Source organism: Macaca nemestrina, chromosome X, assembly GCF_043159975.1.
Source record: "Macaca nemestrina isolate mMacNem1 chromosome X, mMacNem.hap1, whole genome shotgun sequence".
NCBI lineage: Eukaryota > Metazoa > Chordata > Mammalia > Primates > Cercopithecidae > Macaca > Macaca nemestrina.
Window position 1 is genome coordinate 153,707,023 of NC_092145.1, and position 20,776 is coordinate 153,727,798.

The 20,776-nt window shown below is 41.6% G+C and overlaps 1 protein-coding gene across 6 annotated transcripts in view; it reads right to left on the reverse strand.

Moving 5' to 3' along the window:
* The window catches only part of LOC105478088 (steroid sulfatase), a 428,088-nt gene that overhangs the window by 339,635 nt on the left and 67,677 nt on the right, over nucleotides 1-20,776 (reverse strand). The window contains exon 1 of one of the 6 annotated variants that reach the window (XM_011735061.3): nucleotides 16,630-16,969. The exons of the other annotated variants lie outside the window; for them this stretch is intronic. Within the exon in view, the coding sequence (XP_011733363.1) occupies nucleotides 16,630-16,640 (11 nt within the window). The 5' untranslated portion in view covers nucleotides 16,641-16,969. Of the gene's footprint in view, nucleotides 1-16,629; nucleotides 16,970-20,776 lie in introns of those variants that run through there. 6 annotated transcript variants of the gene reach the window in all.

Genomic DNA, 20,776 nt, shown 5'->3' on the forward strand with positions numbered 1-20,776 from the left:
GATATCTCTGCTATGACTTCAATTTCCTTTAATTTCCCTATACTTTTCAGAAGACTAATTTTTATTTGAGACAGGGTCTCACTGTTTCCCAGGCTAGAATGCAGTGGCATGATCACAGCTCACTGCAGCCTCAACCTCCTGGGCTCAAGCAATCCTCCCACCCAAGTAGCTGAGACCAATGGCACAAGTCACTGTGTCTCTCTGGCCAATATTTAAAATTTTTTTTGTAAAGATGGGATCTTGCCATGTTGCCCAGGCTGGTCCTGAACTCCCGGGCTCATGATTCTCCCACTTTAGCCCCTCAAAGAGCTGGGATTACAGGTGTGAGCCAATGGACCCGGCTAACTAAATATTTTTCAAACAGTTTTCCTGAAGGCTCAAGGTTTCAAACATAAGTGCATACCACAGACCAAAGCAACTGGAATTAATTGTAACAATGCTTGTTACCTTGGTGTAAGTTCCTTATCCCTGTTAGTTTAGTAAATGTATGAACTTGGGATACACTTGAGTGCTGTCATAGGCAGGATACTTCTGTTGCAATTTTGGTTTTAACCTCTCCAATGAGATCCAGAAGGTCCATTATGTGTAATATTTGTGCTCTCCCTGAGGCAAGATATAAATGGTGCTCACCACAAAGCTACCATGTGGAAGGAGCCATTTCTCTCTTGCTCAGATCCAAGACCTCGACCCAACCTCCAAATCCAAATGCTTTGCTATGAACCACTCATCACAGCTTACCTAGTATTTACATTTATTTACAAGGTACCAAATTTGATGGAGAGGACTGTGTTCCATAGTGGTCCTAAACGTTCTGGGGAATCTGAAAACATTCCTCTCTGGCATGTTAAGAGGCCACCATATTTGGAGAGTTCTTGGCACTGTAGAACAGTGCGATGGTTCATGATGGCGGGATTTGAAGAAGAGGTTTAGAAGGCTATGTTTAAATGACCTCTTCACTGATAATAGCGAATTATAGAAGGATTTTGTAAGAAAAAAAAAACACATCTAGAAACATATATTGAAACTTTGATACTTAACACAGGATGAGCCTAAGACTTTTTCTTTCTCCTGTGAAGGATCACATTCAAGAACAATAAAGTCCCTGTGAGGATGAGGATAGTCTTTACATCCTCCCAGTGCCTAAAGGATGCTGAAGTTTGAAGTCATTGGTTGGGTCACAGATTTCAGAGGGGGAGTGTTTTAAAGAAGCCAAGGTTCCCAGAGACTGCCTTAAGAATGACAGTGAGCTAAGAGAGTTCAGAGCTGCCTCTGACTGGAGCGTCAATTTTCCCTCCTTGGCCAACATCTGCTCTCCCATATAGGCTCTGTCCCAGTCCTACAGCTCCACCACCCTTTTATTTGCTGTGTCCCTCTATATCCTTTCCTGTTAAACCAAGAGAAGTCCCTTTCCTTGCATGTCGGCAACAGAGTCACTCAGTCTGGCCTTAGAAGGAAATGATGGTGGATGTCTGGGACATGCAGGAAAGGAGCTCTGGGCAGAATTCAGTCTCCTGTGAGAGTTCTTTGAGGACCAGTACTGGAGACAATAATAAAGTGTTATTCTGCCCCCTGAGGGCATCTCTGTGCCCAGAGTTTTTCCAGAGACCTCACAGGAAGCTTTGGTCACGACAGGTTTTTGATATTAGCATTTTCCAGGGTCCCCTGGATGAAACACCATAGAGGATTCCCATCTCATCTGACTTTCCAGCATTTGATAACCAGGGGTTATGTCACGGGGGAAATCAGGCAGGATGAAACCATGGGCAGCAGGTAGAAAAGGAGAGAAAATAAAATACACACAAGTTTGAGGAGTAGAGAAAGCAAGGGACTTGGGAATGGTGTGAAGTGCTTCCACACATTCAATACACATCAGCATCTGCGCTGTCAATATCAGAGGGCCTCTGGGATTTAACAACCAGATGACGAAACAAGACAAAGATAGCTCAAACCATCTTGGCTCAGCTGCTCCGTGGATGAGCATTTTCCAGGATCAGTGGATGGCCAGGCTATTGTTATTCTTACCTCCCACTGCAGCAAGCTAGTTAACCCTCTGTGTTAAAGGTATTCCATAGACATGGTAATCAGCCTGGGTATCTGTCATAGGAAGACAAGGATGGGAAGCCCTAACCTGTACACTGAGCTCCTTCCCCTGAACAAGCTGTCTCATAATTGCTGCTCCTTTTTCAGGGGTCATAAATTGGTACAGACAGTTGTGATGATCTATAAATAAAAAGATGTAGAAGAATTTTGTAAAAATTGCTTTGGTAATTAGATGACCAGCAGGTGACCTGCGTTGGTGAAAATGTAAACTAGTACAGCCACTATAAAAAACAGTATGGAGACTTCTCAAAAAACTAAAACTAGAACTGCCATATGATCCAGCAAGCCCACTACTGAGCATTTATCTAAAGGGAAATATATCAGTGTGTCAAAGGAAGTCCTCCTATATTAGTCCGTTTTCTTACTGCTATAAGAAATATCTTTGTGAGGCTGAGGCAGGCAGAACACTTGAGGTCAGGAGTTTAAGACCAGCCTGGCCAACATGATGAAACCCCATCTCTACTAAAAATACAAAAATTAGTCAGGTGTGCTGGCATGTGCCTGTAATCCCAGCTGCTTGGGAGCCTGAGGCAGGAGAATTGCTTGAACCCAGGAGACGGAGGTTGCAGTGAGCCGAGATCATGCCATTGCACTCCAGCCTGGGTGAAGAAGTGAGACTCTGTCCCAAAAAAAAGAAAAAAAAAGAAAGAAAGAAATATCTGAGACTGAGTACTTCATAAAGGAAAGAGGTTTAACTGGCTCACTGTTCCACATGGCTGAGGAGGTCTCAGGAAACTCACAATCATGGTGGAAGGTGATAGGGAAGGAGAGACCTTCTTTGCATGGCTACAGGAGAGAGAAGTGCAGAACAAAGTAGGGAGAAGCCCCTTATAAAACCATCAGATCTTGTGAGAACTCACTCACTACGATGAGAACAGCATGGGGGGACCACCCCCATGATCCAATCACCTCCCATGAGGTCCCTCTCCCAACATGTGGGGATTATAATTTGGATTACAATTCAAGATGAGATTTGCGGTGGGGACACAGCCAAACCATATCACCTGCACTCCCTTGTTTACTGCATCACTATTCACAATAGCAAAGCTATGGACCCAACCTAAGTGTCCATCACCAGATGAATGGATATAGGAAATGTGGTATATCTACATAATGGAATATTACTTGGCCTTTAAAAAAGCATGAAATCCTGTAATTTGCAGCAGCATGGATGGAACTAGAGGTCATTATGTTAAGTGAAATAAGCCAGGCACGGAAAGCCAAATACCACATGTTCCCAGTCATATGTGGAAACTAAAAAAGTTGATCTCACAGAGGTAGAGAGTAGAATGATAGATACCAGAGGCAAGGAAGGGTGTAGGGGGTGGGGGCAATGAAGGGATGGTTAATGGGTACAAAAATACAGTTATATGAAGGAATAAGTTCTAGTTCCATAGCAGAGTAGGGTGACTATAGTTAAAAACAATATATTGTATATTTCAAAATAGCTAGAAGAGAGGATTTGAAATGTTCCCAGCACACAGAAATGATAAACACTCAAGGTGAGGGATACCCCAAATACCCTGACTTAATCATTACACATTCTATGCATGTAACAAAATTTCACATGTACCCCATAAATATGTACAAACATAATGTACCAAAAAATAATTAAAACATCATTTTCCTAGGTTCAAAGTCCAGCTTGAGGAGGATGCAATATAAAATTTGCCCACAGTGATGTAATCATCACATCCTTGGTGAGTCTTCAGGGATCCAAGCCACAAGAACCCAGGGAAATATAAGTGGACCTGACATCTACAATCAGCCAAAAGGCACTTTAAGGAGAGCCCCCACGTGTTTGGGTGTCCACATCAGCTCACACCATGGTCCCTGATGGTGCCTAGCTCACGCTCTCCATGCTTCTACTCAATGGAACCAGCCTTCCCAATCCCAGGGTCTCCAGACCTGGGCTGTCTGCAGCAAAAGCAGATACATTTTTCTCATGCTCCTGTTCAAGGTGGGAAACTGCTCACCTGCTGTATCTACCAAATTGGTGTAAGTAAAGGTGAAAACAAATTTTAATGGAAACTTTGCCAGCCTCTTCCCCTTGGCTAAAACATATCAGAGGCAAACTAAGGTACCAGAATACCCAAATTGCAACAGAATAAAATGTATGTCACTCTGCCTTCTCCAAACCCATGTTCCATTTCTCAAGGTGGTTAAAAAAAAAATAAAGGGGATAAAGTCCTATAAGTGTCTTTTGCTAACACTAATGCACTGTATAAAGGTTTCACTAACCCTAATGCAGTGTATACATGCACCATCCCTCCCTCCTCACTCATGCACCTGCAGGTGGTGCCTGGTTTTGGGGACCACTCCATTTCCCAGAGCTTCTGTTTCATTCTGCTTCTACCAAACTCCTGGCCCCTGGGCTCTGGGTCTTAATCTGTTACCCCAGATGTGGTCCTTAGGTTTTCCTAAGAATTTCCACTTACCCTCACTGTTGCTCTTTGCCATAGGATCCCAATACCCTAACAGGACAACCGGAAAGCAAAAGCTGACAATTACCCTCTGTCTACTCAAGACACATGTGGCCAGTTGAAAATGTTTACAGAAAAAAACAAAATTAAAGTTATAGGCTATGAAAAGAGCAGTCAGCTTTAATTGCTAATTGTCACAGGTGAGTGGCGACTCTCTGTGGTTGGTGGTGCAGGAATAAAAAGAATTTACCAAGACAGTTGTAGGTTAAAAAAAAAAAAAGCAGATTTATTAGAGAGAGTATGAAAATATGTTGCAAGGGTGCAACAGGCAGATCAGTGAGAGAAGAGCTGACTGCAAAGAGACAAAGGCTTCCTGGGGATTTTCTAGGATGGCACTTGTGCTGTGTGCTGAAGAGGGCTTTGTGCAGTACCGATAATGCCGAGGTCGCAGTGAGCTAACTAACTTGCGATTTTCTATCAGCCAAGGGTCTGGTGATAGCTGGGTGCAGGCAGACTGTGAGTTATTTGCACAGGAGGGCTACGTGTTCTGGAGCATGAAGAAAAGGAGACTTATAAGTTACCTGCCTTCTCTTTCTACTTTCCCTCCTTCCCCCTAGCCTGACCTCCCTCCCTAATTAGGACTCCACACTAATTAAGATGTGGAAAGCCAAAGGGACCAGTGAATACACATTGACAAGGTAAAGAAGCCACGAAGCCTTGAACTCATAGTTTCTTTTTAAATTATGACAAAATTCACATAACATCAACTTCACCATTTAAACCACTTTAAGTGTTTTAGTACACTTAAAGTGTTTAGTGCATTTAGTACATCCACTATGTTGTACAACCGTCACGTGTATCTCATTCCAGAATATTTTCATCACCCCTAAATGGAGATCCCTGTGCCTGTCAGTGGTCACTCCTCATTCCTCTCTCCCAGCTCCTGAGAACCACTAATTTGCCTTCTCTCTCTATGGATCTGCCTATTCTGGACATTTCATATGAACAGAATCATGCACCATGTCTGGGTTGCTTTCACTTTAGGGAAATCATGAATAATGCAGCTATGAGCATTCACGCCTGTTTTCAATTCTTTTGGGTACATACCTAGGAGTGGAATGGCTGGGTCATATGGAAAGTCTAGGTTTAAATTATGAAGGAACTACCAGACTGTTTTCTAGAGTGGTTGAACCACTTCACATTCCCAACAGTGATTTATGAGGCTTCCAATTAAAATCATGGCCTTTTAAGATCCATCAAAAAGCTAAGGATGGACCTGGTAGTGGCTCATGTCCGTAATCCCAGCACTTTGGGAGGCCAAAGCAAGAGGATTGCTTGAGACCAGGAGTTTGAGACTAGCCTGGGCAACATAGAAAGACCCCATCTCTACAAATAAATAAATAAATAAATAAGCCAGGCATGGTGGCACATGCCTGTAGTCCCAGCTACTCAGAAGGCTGAGGTTGGAGAATCTCTTGAGCCCAGGGGTTCAAGGCTGCAGTGAACCATGATCATACCAGTGCACTGCAGCCTGGGCAACAGAGTAAAACCCTGTGCCCCTATGCCCCCCCGCCCCCCCCAAAAAAAAGGCTGAAGATGCAGAAAAAACATACATGAACCAGAATCCAGGATGTGATGAACCTTCCTACAAAGAAGAAACCTTCAGTTGCTTTCACCCCTGGTAGCAGGAGTGGGGAGAAGAGGAAGAATCCAGCTGACATTGAAAGGAGTTTTTAATGTCACTTCTGGGCGACATGAAAAACTGGGTGTAGGCAGGCTGGCACGGCAGATCAGCCTCCGGCCAGACAGCCCACCTGCAGCCAACCCTTCAATGCACTCCTGCAGTCTTCATGAAGCCCCCTGGGGAATTGTACACCACACAGTGCAAAAACAAACTCAGAGTGAGGCAGTGCAGGGAAGCTCAGACACACTCCTCCAAGGCACTCGGAATCTTTCCCATGGGCAGCCACACACCTATCCTTGTCCCCAACCTAGGATGGGAATTTGGAATGACCAAATCCAGGGCAAGACAGAAAACAAAGAGGACTCTTCAAAAACCCAACAAGTGAGCAGCCAGGCTGTAACCAGAGCATGACTTAGAGTCTCACCAGTGCTCAGATCCTAAGCTCTGCTAAAGGGAAAGTGTGGATCCCCTCTCAAAGCATCTGAAGCCAAGGGGGTGAGCAGAATCTAATTAAAACCAAACAAATGACATTCACGCTGACACAGCAGCTTACCAAGGGGCCACACAGATGAAGTGTGTGATGTTTTCTAGGCGAAAATATGACTGACTCGGTCTCCACTATTTTTTACAACCAATGTCTATTATGCATGCATATTTATGTTTGCGCATATGACATGTGAAATAGCAGGAGGTATGCAAATGTTAGATATTTCATCTATATCCTTTAAGACATGCATAGGAAATCCATAAAAGAATCTAGCAGGAAAGGCAAACAGCATATGTTAAGAGATGGGAATTTCAGGGGCAAGATGAAAATACGAAAGAAGAAACAAACAGAAATGCCAGCTATCAAACAAAATAGATATAACATCAGAAATAAGAAGTTCATGTCATGGGCAAAGAAAAGAATCAGAGAACTTGAAGACAGGTCAAGAAAATTATCCAAATTAAAATGAATTAAAATGTAAAGAGTAAAAGGTAAAATGAAGCAACTATTTCTATTCATCAAAAGATACATTTAAGAATGTGAATAGGCTTCAGGCAATAGAAGCAAAAATAGACAAGTGGGACTACGTCAAACTAAAAAGCTTCTGTGCAGCAAAGGAAATAACGAAGTGAAAAGGCAACCTATGGAATGGGAGAAAATATTTCCAAACAATATACTGATAACTATATATCCAAAATATATAATGAACTCCCAAACTCAATAACAAAACTACAAATAACCCAATTAAAAAATGGGCAAAGGACTTCCCTAGACATTTCTCCGAAGAACACATACAAACGCCAAGAAGCACATGAAAATATGCTCAACATCACAAATCATCAGGAAAATGCAACTCAAACCCACACACAACGAGATATCACTCCACAACTGTCAGAACAGCTGCTCCTAGAAAAACAAACAACAAGAGACAAGTGTTAGTGAGGATGTGGAGAATTTCTTTGCACACTGTTGGTGGAAATGCAAAAAGGTGCTGTTGCTGTGAAAAACAGTATGGAAGTTCCTTGACAAATTAAAAAATGGAACTACCTTGTGATCTAGCAATCCCACTCCTGGAAATATATCCAACGGCCCTGAAATCTCAAAGACATATCACACTCCTCTGTTCACTGCAGTACTATTCACCATAGCCAAGATATGGAAGCAACCTAAATGCCCATCAACAGATAAATGGATTTAAAAACAACAACAACAAAAACATGGTCTATACATACGATGGAATACTATGCAGCCTTAAAAGGAAGGAAATTCTACAATATGTAACAGCATAGATGAACCTTGAGAACCTTACGTTAAGTGAAATAAGCCAGGTAGAGAAAGACAAATTCTGTATTATTCCACTTATATGAGGTATCTAAAGTAGCTAAATTCATAAGACTGAAAAGCAGAGTGGTGGTTTCCAGGGGATAGGGGAAAGGAAAATGGGGAGTTATGAGTCAGCAGGCATAAAACTTCAGGTAAGCAAGATGGATTAGCTCCAGAGACCTGCAGTCAAACATTGTACCAGCAGCCGACAATACTGTATTGCACACTTAAAATTTTAAGAGGTTAGATCTCATAGTATTCTTATCACTATCAAATAAAAATTTTTAAAAACATATTGCATGGAACAATGACAATGGCAAATACTAAGGCCACTGTTCATTATTTCACATTTTTATGTCTATTCTAAGACTTTTGCTTGGAAACTTTGCCTAATAATATGTGCTTTCCTTAATAACTATGTGCTTGGAAACTTTCCTTAATAATACAAACATCCATGTTTTTTATTCCAAACTCTCAAACCAGCATATTGTCTCATCAGATAGCAAAATAAAGCTTGCTTTTATTTAAAAAAAAAAAAACAAATAAATAAAAGACGATTTGAACAAGGCCAATAGAGTAATTAGAACCAAACAATGGCTATAGAAAGGTTTTAATTTACTTTTTGGGAAATGATTGGTTCTTTTAGATGCTTCTAATTTATCATCAAGTGAAGAGAGTGAGACTATTAAGAGGATACATGAGATAACTTAAAATAATTCAAAGTAACATTCAATTTTTTAAAAATTAGGAAAAAGGGAATATAGATAAGTAACATAGACCAGGGAAACTTATTTGTAAGACAACTATTTTTTAAATATCCAGAATATGTAAAGAACAAATCAATGATAAAAAAGGAATGAAACAATACGATGGGTAAAACAATTGAATATGCACTTTATACAAGAAGATATACAAAAGGCTAATAAGCAAATAAATAGGTATTCAGCCTGATTAGTAATCAGAGAAGTGAAAATTACCACCATGAGATACCATTTTACAACCCCTATGGTGGCTAAAATAAAAACAAAACGAAACAACAAAAAATGGAAAATACCAAATGCTAGTGAAGATGCAGAATAAGTGGAACTGTTTTTTTCTTGAGACGGGGTCACGCTCTGTCACCCAGGCTGGAGCGCAGTCGCACGAACAAAGTTCACTGCAGCACTGACCTCCTGGGTTGAAGCAATCCTCCCAAATAGTTAGGACTAAAGACAAATGAGCCACTACTCTGGCTGATTTTTTCATTTTTGTAGAAATCAGGTCTTACCATGTTGCCGAGGCTGGTCTCAAACTCCTGGGCTCAAGCAATCCTTCCACCTCAGCCTCTCAAAGTGCTGGAATTGCAGGCATGAGCCACCGTACCTGGCCCCTAGAACTCTTATATATTACTTGTTGAAGTGTAAACTCATGCAAACGTTTTAGAGAAAAGTTTGGCCATTTCCTATACAATTGAATAGACATGTATCTTACTGTGAAGCAATTACACTACTCAATGTTTAAACAAGAGAAATAAAACTATCTATCCACCCAAAGCCTTAGTCACAATAACCAAAAACTGGAGACAATCCAAATAGCTATCAACAGAAGAATGCATAAACAAACTCTGGAACATCAGTCTAACATAAGACTACTTAGCCATGAAAATAAACGAACCACTGATACATGCAACAACAAATAAGAATCTCACACACATTATGTTGAATGAAAGAGGTGAGACCCCAAAGAATCCATATAGCCTGAATCCATTCATATGTAGTCCAAGAAAAGGCAAAAATTATCTATGGTGATAGAACTCTGAAAAGTGTTTGTCTCTGGCTGGGGTATTGATTAGAGAGGAGCAACAGGAACGTTCTGAGATGATAATGGGCATGCGCTACATATTTTGTTTGGGACAGTGATTATATGTGTGTATAAAATTATCAAAACTTATCAAACAGAACATTTAAGATCTGTGCATTTTACTGTAGGAAAATTATATCTCATAAAAATATACTAAAAATAAGGAAAAGAAGAGAATTGGCTTTGTTATCTATAAAATGAAGTCATGGGCTACAGCCAAGATTCTCCTCTAGCTTTTACATTTTGGGATGCATCTAGGACTTCACGGTGACAGAGCTTGTTTCCTTAAAAAGATAATAAATATGAAACACTTGAGAAATATGCAGAAAGAAGTTAACATAGAGGACCTGAGATTGCTCTCCTTAGAAAGGCCTGCTTGTAATGTGTGCTCTCGGCTGGCAATTGGGAATTAGATTTGGGGAGAGTTCTCACCTTCCCAGAATTAATAAGAATGATGCACTCTGCCTGAAATGCTTGTACAAACAACATAGTTTATGCTGAACACCTGCTTTCTGTCTGGGAGTCTGCAAATTTGGTAGTACTAGGCAAAGGGCACTAATATGAATAGCTCCCAATAAAAAACCTGGGTGCTGAGTCTCTAACCAGCTTCCCTTGTAGGCAACACTTCACATGTGTTGACAGCTCACTGCTGGAAGAGTTAAGTATGTCCCGTGTGACTCCTTTCAGAGACATACCTGGAAGCTGATGCCTGGATTCTGCCAGACTTTACCCCATGCGCTGTTTCCCTTTGTTCAATGTGTTCTGTATTTTTTTGTTGAAATACATCTTAGCCATGAGCCCCACTATGCACTGAGCCTGTTAGTCCTCCTGGTGAATCTCTGAGCCTGGGAACCTCCAGCACAAGAAACATCAGACCATTCTGGCTTCAGGGTTCTCACTGTCTCCTCCCACACGTTTTCTATTATTGAATCCGAGCTACATTCAGTCCAGTGAGCCAAAATGCATTTATATAAAGGTTGATTCATAGCTGGGAGTCACATTAACCAGAGGATATGAACACAAGGACAATGGCTGTCATCTCGCCTCCTGGAACAGTTCTAGACCTCAGCCTACTGTTTTAAAGTTTCGACGGCTTTCCAATGAGGACCCCAGCTGTTCTTATACCTTAGCCAGAGGCTTTGAAAGACATCTTCCATAGCCCACTGGTGAAACTGCAAGTGCCATGCAGAGAAAATTACAGGGAAGAGAGAATTCAGCCAAGGAAGACAGAAAGAGCAAAATAAAGTTGGAAGCAAGAGAAATGTTCCACCAAGTAGGAAACATCAACCTTCAAATGGGGAAGGCTTTGAGAACCACAGACAGTTAGACCCAGAAGGTTCTATGAGACCTCATGGGTGGTGAATACCCTCGTTTTACAGATTGTCTTAGTCTATTTGAGCTGCTATCATGGAATACAACAGATTAGGTGGCTTATAAGCAACAGAAATTGTCACAGCTCTGCAGGCTGGAAGTCCAAGACCAAGGTATTGCAGAATCTGTGTTGGTGAGGACCTGCTTCCTGTTTCATAGACAGGAAGTGCCTTCTCCCCATGTTTTCATATGGTATAAGGAGTGAGGGAGCTCTCTGGGGTCTCTTTTATGTGGGTACTAATCCCATTTTTGAGGACAACCCCCTCATGATTAATTCACGTTCCCTCATCCAAATACCATCATCTCGAGGGTTAGAATTTAAATATATGAATTTGGGGGTGGGGGGGAATAAACAGTCAGTCCATTGCATAAGTGAAGGGACTGAAGTCCAGGGAGGTTAAATGCTTGACTCTAATGACAGCCATAAAATTGGTATGAGGAGGGACTAACCCTACCCCTGTGCTTAGTGCTACTGGTTGATGAATTATCTAGTGCTTTGAAACCATTACATTTTAATTCCTGATCAAGTCAGAATTTGGCTAGTATAAAAATAATGTCCAGGACACCTACTTTTCTCACTGAAGAACTGAGAGGTTTTTTTATTGTTTGTTTGTTTTGTTTGTTTGTTTGTTTGTTTTTGAGACAGAGTCTGGCTCTGTCACCCAGGCTGGAGTGCAGTGGCGCGACCTCAGCTCACTGCAACCTCCACCTCCCGGTCATTCTCCTGCCTCAGCCTCCCGAGTAGCTGGGACTACAGGCGCCCGTCACCACGCCCGGCTAATTTTTTGTATTTTTTTTAGTAGAGACGGTGCTTCACCGTGTTAGCCAGGATGGTCTCGATCTCCTGACCTCGTGATCCACCCACCTCGGCCTCCCAAAGTGCTGGGATTACAGGCGTGAGCCACCGTGCCCAGTGAAGAACTGAGAGCTTTAAGTGAAAAGATCAGATCATAAAGTCAGCTTGTCCCCCTTTCAAATATTGGCTTTATTACTCCAAGCTTCCATGTCCCATTATCTCCATTTTTAAAACAGATGAAGTGCACCCAACTTCCAAGGCAGATGGGAGGTGTCCACTGAATGATATTCCACTCTTTTCCTTTCTCCTTCTCTTTCAACTAACTCTCGCCGATGCCTCTCCTTGGGTCACAGTGATGTTTCATGTCTCAGAATATTTCCATGATGACGAAAGTGAAAAAAAAAATGAATGTCTATGTAGTCTATGTCTTCTGCTGGTTTCCATAAGCTTAAAAAAATACATCTAATTCACTCTTGGCTTTAGTTCATGACTAAGTCCTCAAAAGCAAATGCAACAAAAACAAAATTAGGCAAACAGGACTTAAACTAAAAAGCTTCTGCACAGCAAAAGAAACAATCAACAGAGTAAATAGACAACCTACAGAATGGAAAAAAAATTGCAAACTATGCATCTGACAAAGGGCTAATATCTAGAATCTACGAGGTACTCAAACAACTCAATAAGAAAAAAAAACAAAAAACAACCCCATTAAAAAGGGGGCAAATGACGTAAACATTTTCCAAAAGAAGACATATAAGCACCCAAGAAACATATGAAAAAAAATGTGCAAGACCACTAATCATCAGAGAAATGCAAATTAAAACCACAATGAGGTACCATCTTACACCATCAGAATGGCTATATTAAAAAGTCTAAAAACAACAGATGTTGTTAAGAATGCAGAGAAAATGGAACACTTGTACACTGTTGGTGGGAATGTAAATTAATATAACCTCTATGGAAGACAATATGGAGATTTCTCAAAGAATTGAATAGAACTACCATTTGACCCAGCAATCCCACTACTGGGTATGTACCCAAAGGGAAAGACATCATTGTATTAAAAAGATACCTGCACTTGTACATTTATCTCAGCACTAGTCACAATACCAAAGATAAGGAATCAACCTAAGTGTCCATCAACAGAGGATTGGATTTAAAAAAAAGTGGTATATATATTCCATGGAATACTTCTCAGTCATATAAAAGAATGAATTCATGTCGTTTGCAACAAAATGGAGGGAACTAAAGGTCATTATCATTACTGAAATAACTCAGAAAGTCAAATACTACATATTGTCACTTATAAGTGGTTGCTAAACAATGGATAGACATGGATATACAAACTGGAATAACAGACACTGGAGACCATAAAAGGTGGGCGGTGAGATAGGAGCGAGGGTGAGATAGGAGCGAGGGTACAAAGTTCACTATTTGGATGATGGATACACTAAAAGTCCGGACTACTGCTACACAATATATCTCTGTAACAAAATTATACTTACACCCCCTAAATATATAAAAATAAATCAATGCCTAAAAAGCAATAGGAAAAAAATACAGATAATGAATGCTATCTCTTAGACATAAATTCCTATAGGGCCATCTAATATTAATTGAATATTTAGGGCAGTAGTCTCTGTTCTGAGATGGAAAGCATTGCAAAAATCTAGATAGAACAAAAAACTTAATGATGATAGTTGCCTTTAGTTTAAACACAATTTTGAAAAAGGTGGAAAACTTTTGTTGTTGTTGTTGCAGCTGAGGGCATCCTTTCTCACAAATAGCTCTGTTTTTGTGCTCAATCCCACTGGGGAGGGGTTCTAATTGAAGACTGTCTTTTATAAAGCAGAGATGCCCTTGACACAGATTTCCATATGTTAAGTTTGCTTAGGTTTCAAGCCTATTGTTACTTGCAGACAGACAGTTATGACAACAGTAAACCAACAAGATCCAAATTCAAACAACATGATTACACAATTCTACTTAATTAGCCAATGACAATTCCTTGTTTATTAAAATGGTTCTTGCCTTGGTCTGTTTGGCTATTATGCCAAAGTACGATAGACTAAGTGGCTTATAAACAACAGAAACATATTGCTCACAGCCCTGGAACAATAAATTTGTTCTTGGAAGTGCAAGAACAAGGCACCAAGAGATCCAGTATTTAGTGAGGACTTGCTTCCTGGTTCGTAGATGGTGCCTTCCTGATGTGTCCTCACATGGTGGAAGAAGCAAGGGGACTCTCTGGGGCCTCTTTTATAATCACTATGGGAAACCAGTCCCATTCATGAGTTTCCACCTTCATAACCTCTTCACCTCCCAAAAACCCCACCTCCAAATACCATCATCTTAGGGGTTGGGGTTTCAACATATGAATTTTGGGGAGTCAGAAACAGTCAGTCTATAAGAGTGCTTATGCAAATGCAAACAAATTTATGCCCAATATAGCCAGAGAGTATGCTGCGTATATTAGGTGAATGTCCACAGATAAACATTTACTGCCTAGGGGGGCATGTGGTGTGATGTCACTTTATAAACAACCATGTCATTTTTAAATAAACAAAGAAGGTATTAATTATCTTTGTTTTAGTTAGACTAGTTAATGCAAAATTTCTCTGACATAAGATTCCTGAATTCATATTCCTAAAGATGGTTCGTGTGCACCTAGGAAGCTAAACAGTGATCTTTTGGTGCCATCTTGAGCTCTCTGGGAACAACGTTGGCCTCCTGTGTTTTGAGGTAATGCTACCAGACTTCCTCCTTCCAGTAATATCAGCAGTGGAATGAATAGCCATTCTAGCTTAGAATTTGAAAATCATGTGTTACAGCATCTACACGTTTTAACTAGCTAAACAAATGCTCCACAAGAGTGCTGATTAAAGTGTTGTACCGAATCGGAGAGGTTATTGAGCCTGTGCTATATAGCTCTGCACTATTCCATAATTTACATCAATGATTTGTATGAATCAACTGTCAGAATATTTACCCAACATGGGGAAGACGGCATGTGCATCAGAAGAGAACACAGATTCAGAAAAGACCTTGAGAAGTGGAACAAAAGATAGAAACTAACAAAATTAAATGCAATGGGGAAAACGCATAATCTTCTTATTTAAGAAACGTAATCAATGGCACAAAGATGCCAATATTTAGATGTGACCTACTTGCAGCTCCTGTGAAGAAGACTTTAAACAACTACAAAGCGAGTTTAGTCAGCTGGGGAAGGGAATGACTGAGAAGCCTGAAGTTAATACTAGTTTGGTGTACATTACGAAGAAGAAGATGCTTTTGGGACAAGGAAGATGAGTTCCACTCAGCTGTTTACACAAAGTCAGACCAGAGTTAGAATATTTTTCAGTGCAGATCCCTGTGATTTAAGAGGGATGGAGACTCAGTGGTATATCAAAGGAGAGCGATCAGGATGCTTAAGGGTATAAAAACCATCTGACGGCCGGGCACAGTGGCTCATGCCTGTAATCCCAGCACTTTGGGAGGCCAAGGTGGGCTGGTCACGAGGTCAGGAGATCGAGACCATCCTGGCTAACATAGTGAAACCCCGTCTCCGTTAAAAATAGAAAAAAGTAGCCGGGTGTGGTGGCGGGCGCCTGTCGTCCCAACTACTCAGGAGGCTGAGGCAGGAGAATGGCGTGAACCCGGGAGGTGAAGCTTGCAGTAAGCCGAGATCGCGCCACTGCATTCCAGCCTGGGTGACACAGCAAGACTCCGTCTCAAATAAAGAGAAAAATCTGACATCCAGGATTTCTTAGGAATTGGTAACATTTCACACAGAGCGGAAAATGGCATTTGAGCTGCACTAAAGTGTGTTCGAATGGTGGTCTGTAAAAGAGAGAAAGGATTTAGCCATTGTCTCAGAAGCCACAGCTGGGACAGTATCCAGAACAGAACCAGGAACTTACAAGTGCTGCCAGACCACGAAATGATCAGCCTCTCAAAGTCCCTTCCTCCCATGCGGGAATTGGGTGGAGGGTGAAAAGTCCTATCTGTCGGGGATATTGCAGAAGGGACTTGTTTATGGAAAATTAGGAAATTTAAACAAAGTGGTTCCCACCATCTTTCTCAACCAGAAGATTCTGACAGCCCATAGACAAACTCGTCATCTGAGATACACAGAAGTGGAAACAAAAAAATAAAAGCACACCAATGGAGACAGAAACCCAACAAAATAAGCATTCTTTCCCTCTCTGCAACACACATGCACAATGCTCTTCCTCGCTCCACCTTTTAGACAGTGAATGACATCTCCTGATGCAATAAACTTGATAGGAAGATGATAATTAACAAATAATTTGGCAACAAAATTTAATTATAGGTCATTTAGATGTTTTGAAACAGTCACAAAAGCGATTTGCATGTCACTAATTAGCCCCATTTATAACCTCTCCTAAAATGTTCCCTTGCTAAGCCTCACAGAAAATCATTATAATCAATGGAAATTACCAAGCAACAACAGATTTAAGAAACAAGAACAAGACAACACATGTTGGGAGAATATGCAACACAAGGAGGTAGCTGCTGTGAACATCCCAACTAGTACGTTTCAAGGTTAAAAGCTCCCAGCCTGGCCAGGGGAATAGACACGTACCTTAAAGGCATCTCCAGCTTGAGATCCTGTTGTTGGGGAAGTGAGCTGTGATGGAGGAGATTGCAACCTCATTCGTTCATCCTCTGTTCATGGTTTCTGCACCAGTGGGAGTTTAATAAGCATATTCCCATGAGAAACCTCTGCTTTGAAGCAGGCCAATCCTACTCAATCACTGCAACCTCACTACAGCTGGGTCCCGTCAGCTGCTGGAGGCTTGGCCAACAGCACTGTGCTTGGGCAGATAATGTGAGGCGGAGACACTCTGCCTAGTTGCTGCATTCTTTTGGGAGTTTCAGGTGATCCTGGTAAACTGGATTCTTCAGAAGGGGCAACTTCTCCCCCTCGGTATGATTTGTGTCAAAGATAAATGCAGACATAATCTGATACCCAAGCGGTTTATGCTAGCAGCAGTGATATGAAACTTATAGCAGGAACAGGCCAGTGACATGGGCCATAGAGAACGAGATGGTCAGATAAGAGACTGAATGGGAGTTCAAGGGATTTTTCCCCGTCTCTTATACCTGTATTCAGTCTGGGTCAGTGACCAGGCATTTCTTTCCTAAAGGAAGTTTAAGCTATTCTTATAAGAGTGAGCTTTATTTTAAGGTATTTAAAAGCTGCCCCTGTGCTGAGGTGGTTTTATGTTTTAGAAAGCCCCTTGGGGCCAGGTTTGCTAACTGCAGAGCCAGGTTGCATCATACTGCTAAGTGACAAGTGGTGTCAGCCTGAGAGACCCTCAAGTGAGCTTTTTCGCAATCATTGATCTTATAACCACAACATATCTCTTATTATATGCTATTCCAGCCTAAGTAAGCATTTTCTTGGTGGACTCCTTGAATATTTTCTCCCTTTCATTTCAGCAACCATGACAAAACAGAAAAAGAGGTTGCTAAGTTGAAATACCACTGACATTGTCGCATTTCACCCGAACCCTTTGATCTTGGAAAACAGCAAAGGTTAAGAAATCCCTTGACAAAGATTCTTTGCTTGACCAAATATAACCCAGTCTCCTGAATCTTGTTCTAAGATTATCTGTGTACTTCTTTGTAAAATCCAGTTTTTGCAAGAAGCCCTCACCCTCAATATCTGATCACACATGATATCAGATCATTCTCTATAGGGTTCCTCAACCTCCACCTGCCCTCAGGCAATGTCTATATGCCTAGCATTACATAGATGTTAAAAGTTAAGCACATAGATTAGTGATGCATACATAGGCATCATTTTACAAGGTCAGCAATCCTACAGGAAAAGCAAAATTGCAGTCTACATATCTATGTGACTAAGGATTTTTAAAAAAAGCCAACTTTTCAGATTTCCTTGAAGGGCATACGATGAAGAATGGAGGAAAAAAGAAACACAAAAACAGGAAAAGTATTTGGCTTATCTCAGGAATCTGACTGCATCAAGTATAAAGGTTCCTTAGAACATATGAATGCAAAGTTAAAATTTTCCTTAGCAATTAAAAATGCTGTGCACTAATACCCTGCTTTCTAATGTGACTCAATTCAACAACGTGGGGAATGTTTACTACATTTCCAGCTTGATGTCAGGCAATGGGGAATACAAGTTCCAGTTCTGCAAAAATTCATCAACTCCCTTCTTAGTTCAAGAGAGAGGCTGAGAAATGAGAGGAATAAGACACAAAACAGTCCCAAACTTCCATGATCTGAGAGTGGGAAAAGGCCAGATTATTACCCATCAGGCACACTCTCTAAGGCCTTTTTAGGGGCTCACAAAATGTTTTAATTTGTGTTATAATCAGAAGAAAAGAAAATGAACATTGGGGATTGAAGATCATATTGGTATTTGCACCAATATAGTTGTAAAATACAAATGTTGATATGTTTTATGTTTTTACATAATATATTTTTATATTAAAACATATTTAATATGTTTTGCCTTCATGGCCCATGAAAGTCTTACTGGGCCCTGGGGAAGTGACCTTAGCCTGGTAAAGCAGTGGCTTTGCTCTACAAACACCTGGGGCAGAAATTTGATTTGAAAAATATTGTTCTCTCTTCTCTCTTTCAACCATATTCCTTAGGAAAACCAAACTAGAGTCAAAACAAACCCCCGAAGCATTAAGAGGTTGGATGAGATGGGCATACTATTGGGACTAGAACTGGCTCTCATACGCCCGAGCAATTTTAACAAAAAAGCAAGAAGTTTCCATTGAGAGGCTGCTGGCGAGTGTATGGCCATAGGGAGCTGACACGCTCAGGAGGGAAGGTGTGGATCATGTGGAGGCCTCTAAAATCTAAAGCCCTGTTACCTTCTCTTTAGTGCCCAGAGAATGTGGTATGTGATGCAAATGCTTAAAACCTCTTATATCATAGCTGTCTGACCTCTGGGGACCTTCAACTTTCTTCTAGGCCCATCTGTGCACTTGCTTGTAAAATCCAGTTTTAGCAAGAAGCCTGTTAAGTCAATTTAGCAAGAACACCCTACCGCCCCCGCACCCCCCCGCATCTGTTCAACCTCAGTCCCCGCATCTGTTCAACCTCAGTATCTGATCAGGCTCCTCAGCCTCCACCACCCTCAGGGGATGTGTGGTCACCTGGTCAGCCTTCTGCTAGAATCCTGTTAGGTCGGTTGAGCAAGAATCCCGCTGGCCCTTGGTGTTTCCTCTTAGTAGTTTTCCATCCACTGATGGGCACCCTACTCCGTGGCTATGAGTCCCCACTTTCCCATGCTGTATTCAGATCTGAGCCTAATCTTTCTCCCCCACTGCAAGTCCCCATTGCTGTGGTCCCTGCACCTGTTGCCATGGTCCTGAATAAAGTCTTCCTTACTGTGCTTTATCAAGTGCTACTGAATACTCCTTAACATCCTCCCACACCTTGTGTTCTGGAAAATGGCTTATTGCAAAGAACCCCCCTTCCCCATATGACTGAGAAAAGACTCACAGATGTCCCTTGTCTAATAGGACAGAGAGAGACCCTCTAAATCCTCATTCTTTGTCTTACAAACAGTGACAAGTTAGCTGAGCCACTTGTCCTTCCTAGTCAAATGTAGAATCAGTTTCTCTCTTTCCCCCAGAACCCTGAACACGGGCCCATCCTCAGTCTGAGTGAGCAGGCACTTCCTCCTGGGAACAGTCTGGCCTCACGGCAAATGTTTTCTCTTCTACTGTCTAATCAGGCCACCCTTAAATTCAAGGTCAGTGCCTGTTATGTTTTCTAGCCTTGTTTACTCCTCTCCATAAAAGAAAAACCATTTTTGCCCCTAGCCTTTGAGAGGCTTGCAGACCTAGAGTGTTTTCCCTCTTGCATTAAGCCTTTTTAATAAAAGTCCCTCCTTACTCAGTCTGCATTTGTTTTTTTATTTGACACCAATCAGGGGAGACTTTTGGACCAATGGAGTTGCAGCCCTGTTGAAGTTTGATTTTTATATAAAATAAAATGTCCTGGGAGACACCCTAAAAACTAGAGAATCACAGCCCTTGATGTAGCATCCTGCTATTGTGCATCTATTGGAAGCCACATGTCACTTACTCACCATCATGTTGATAAAAAGGGGGTGCAGGTGCATGTCTGCCCCATCTCTTAAGATGTCAGTTGCATCACTGTTAGGTTGCAAGGCAGATAACCCCACTGATGACTCAGTGACTATGGCAAACGTCTCTGACCAGCTTGGAGGACCAACACATTCCAATATGTTTGCTATGCACATGAGCTCCTAATTAGCCCTCTGGTTCCTCTGCCGTGGACAGCTCTGTGGTCTGTGAATAGGCTGTCATTTTCCTGGGGGTGCCAAGCAGGACCTAGCATTGGTTACATGGTCCCAGCAGAAAAGAAGAGACACATGGAATATAGGAGAATGAGAGGAGAATTTACTGAAAAGACAGCTAACAGCAGTGTGGGCAGGAAGAGGAGGAAGACGGCTCACCCCTGAGGCTGGTACCACTCTGAGGCCCAAAGGGGAAGGAGTGATCCCAGAGCTTGTGATAACCTTTGAGTAGTACAGGATGCAATCCTGGGCAATCCTGCAGGAGGGAACAGAGGAGATGAAAACCCCAACCTGGTTCTCCTTTCCCTTTCATTTGTTGACTTTCCTTGGCCAAAAACAACCAAGATAACAGAAAAGGCAAGACAGCCTATGGATGCTGTTCAACCTGGGCTTCTTCCAGGGTAGAGAACAGGTG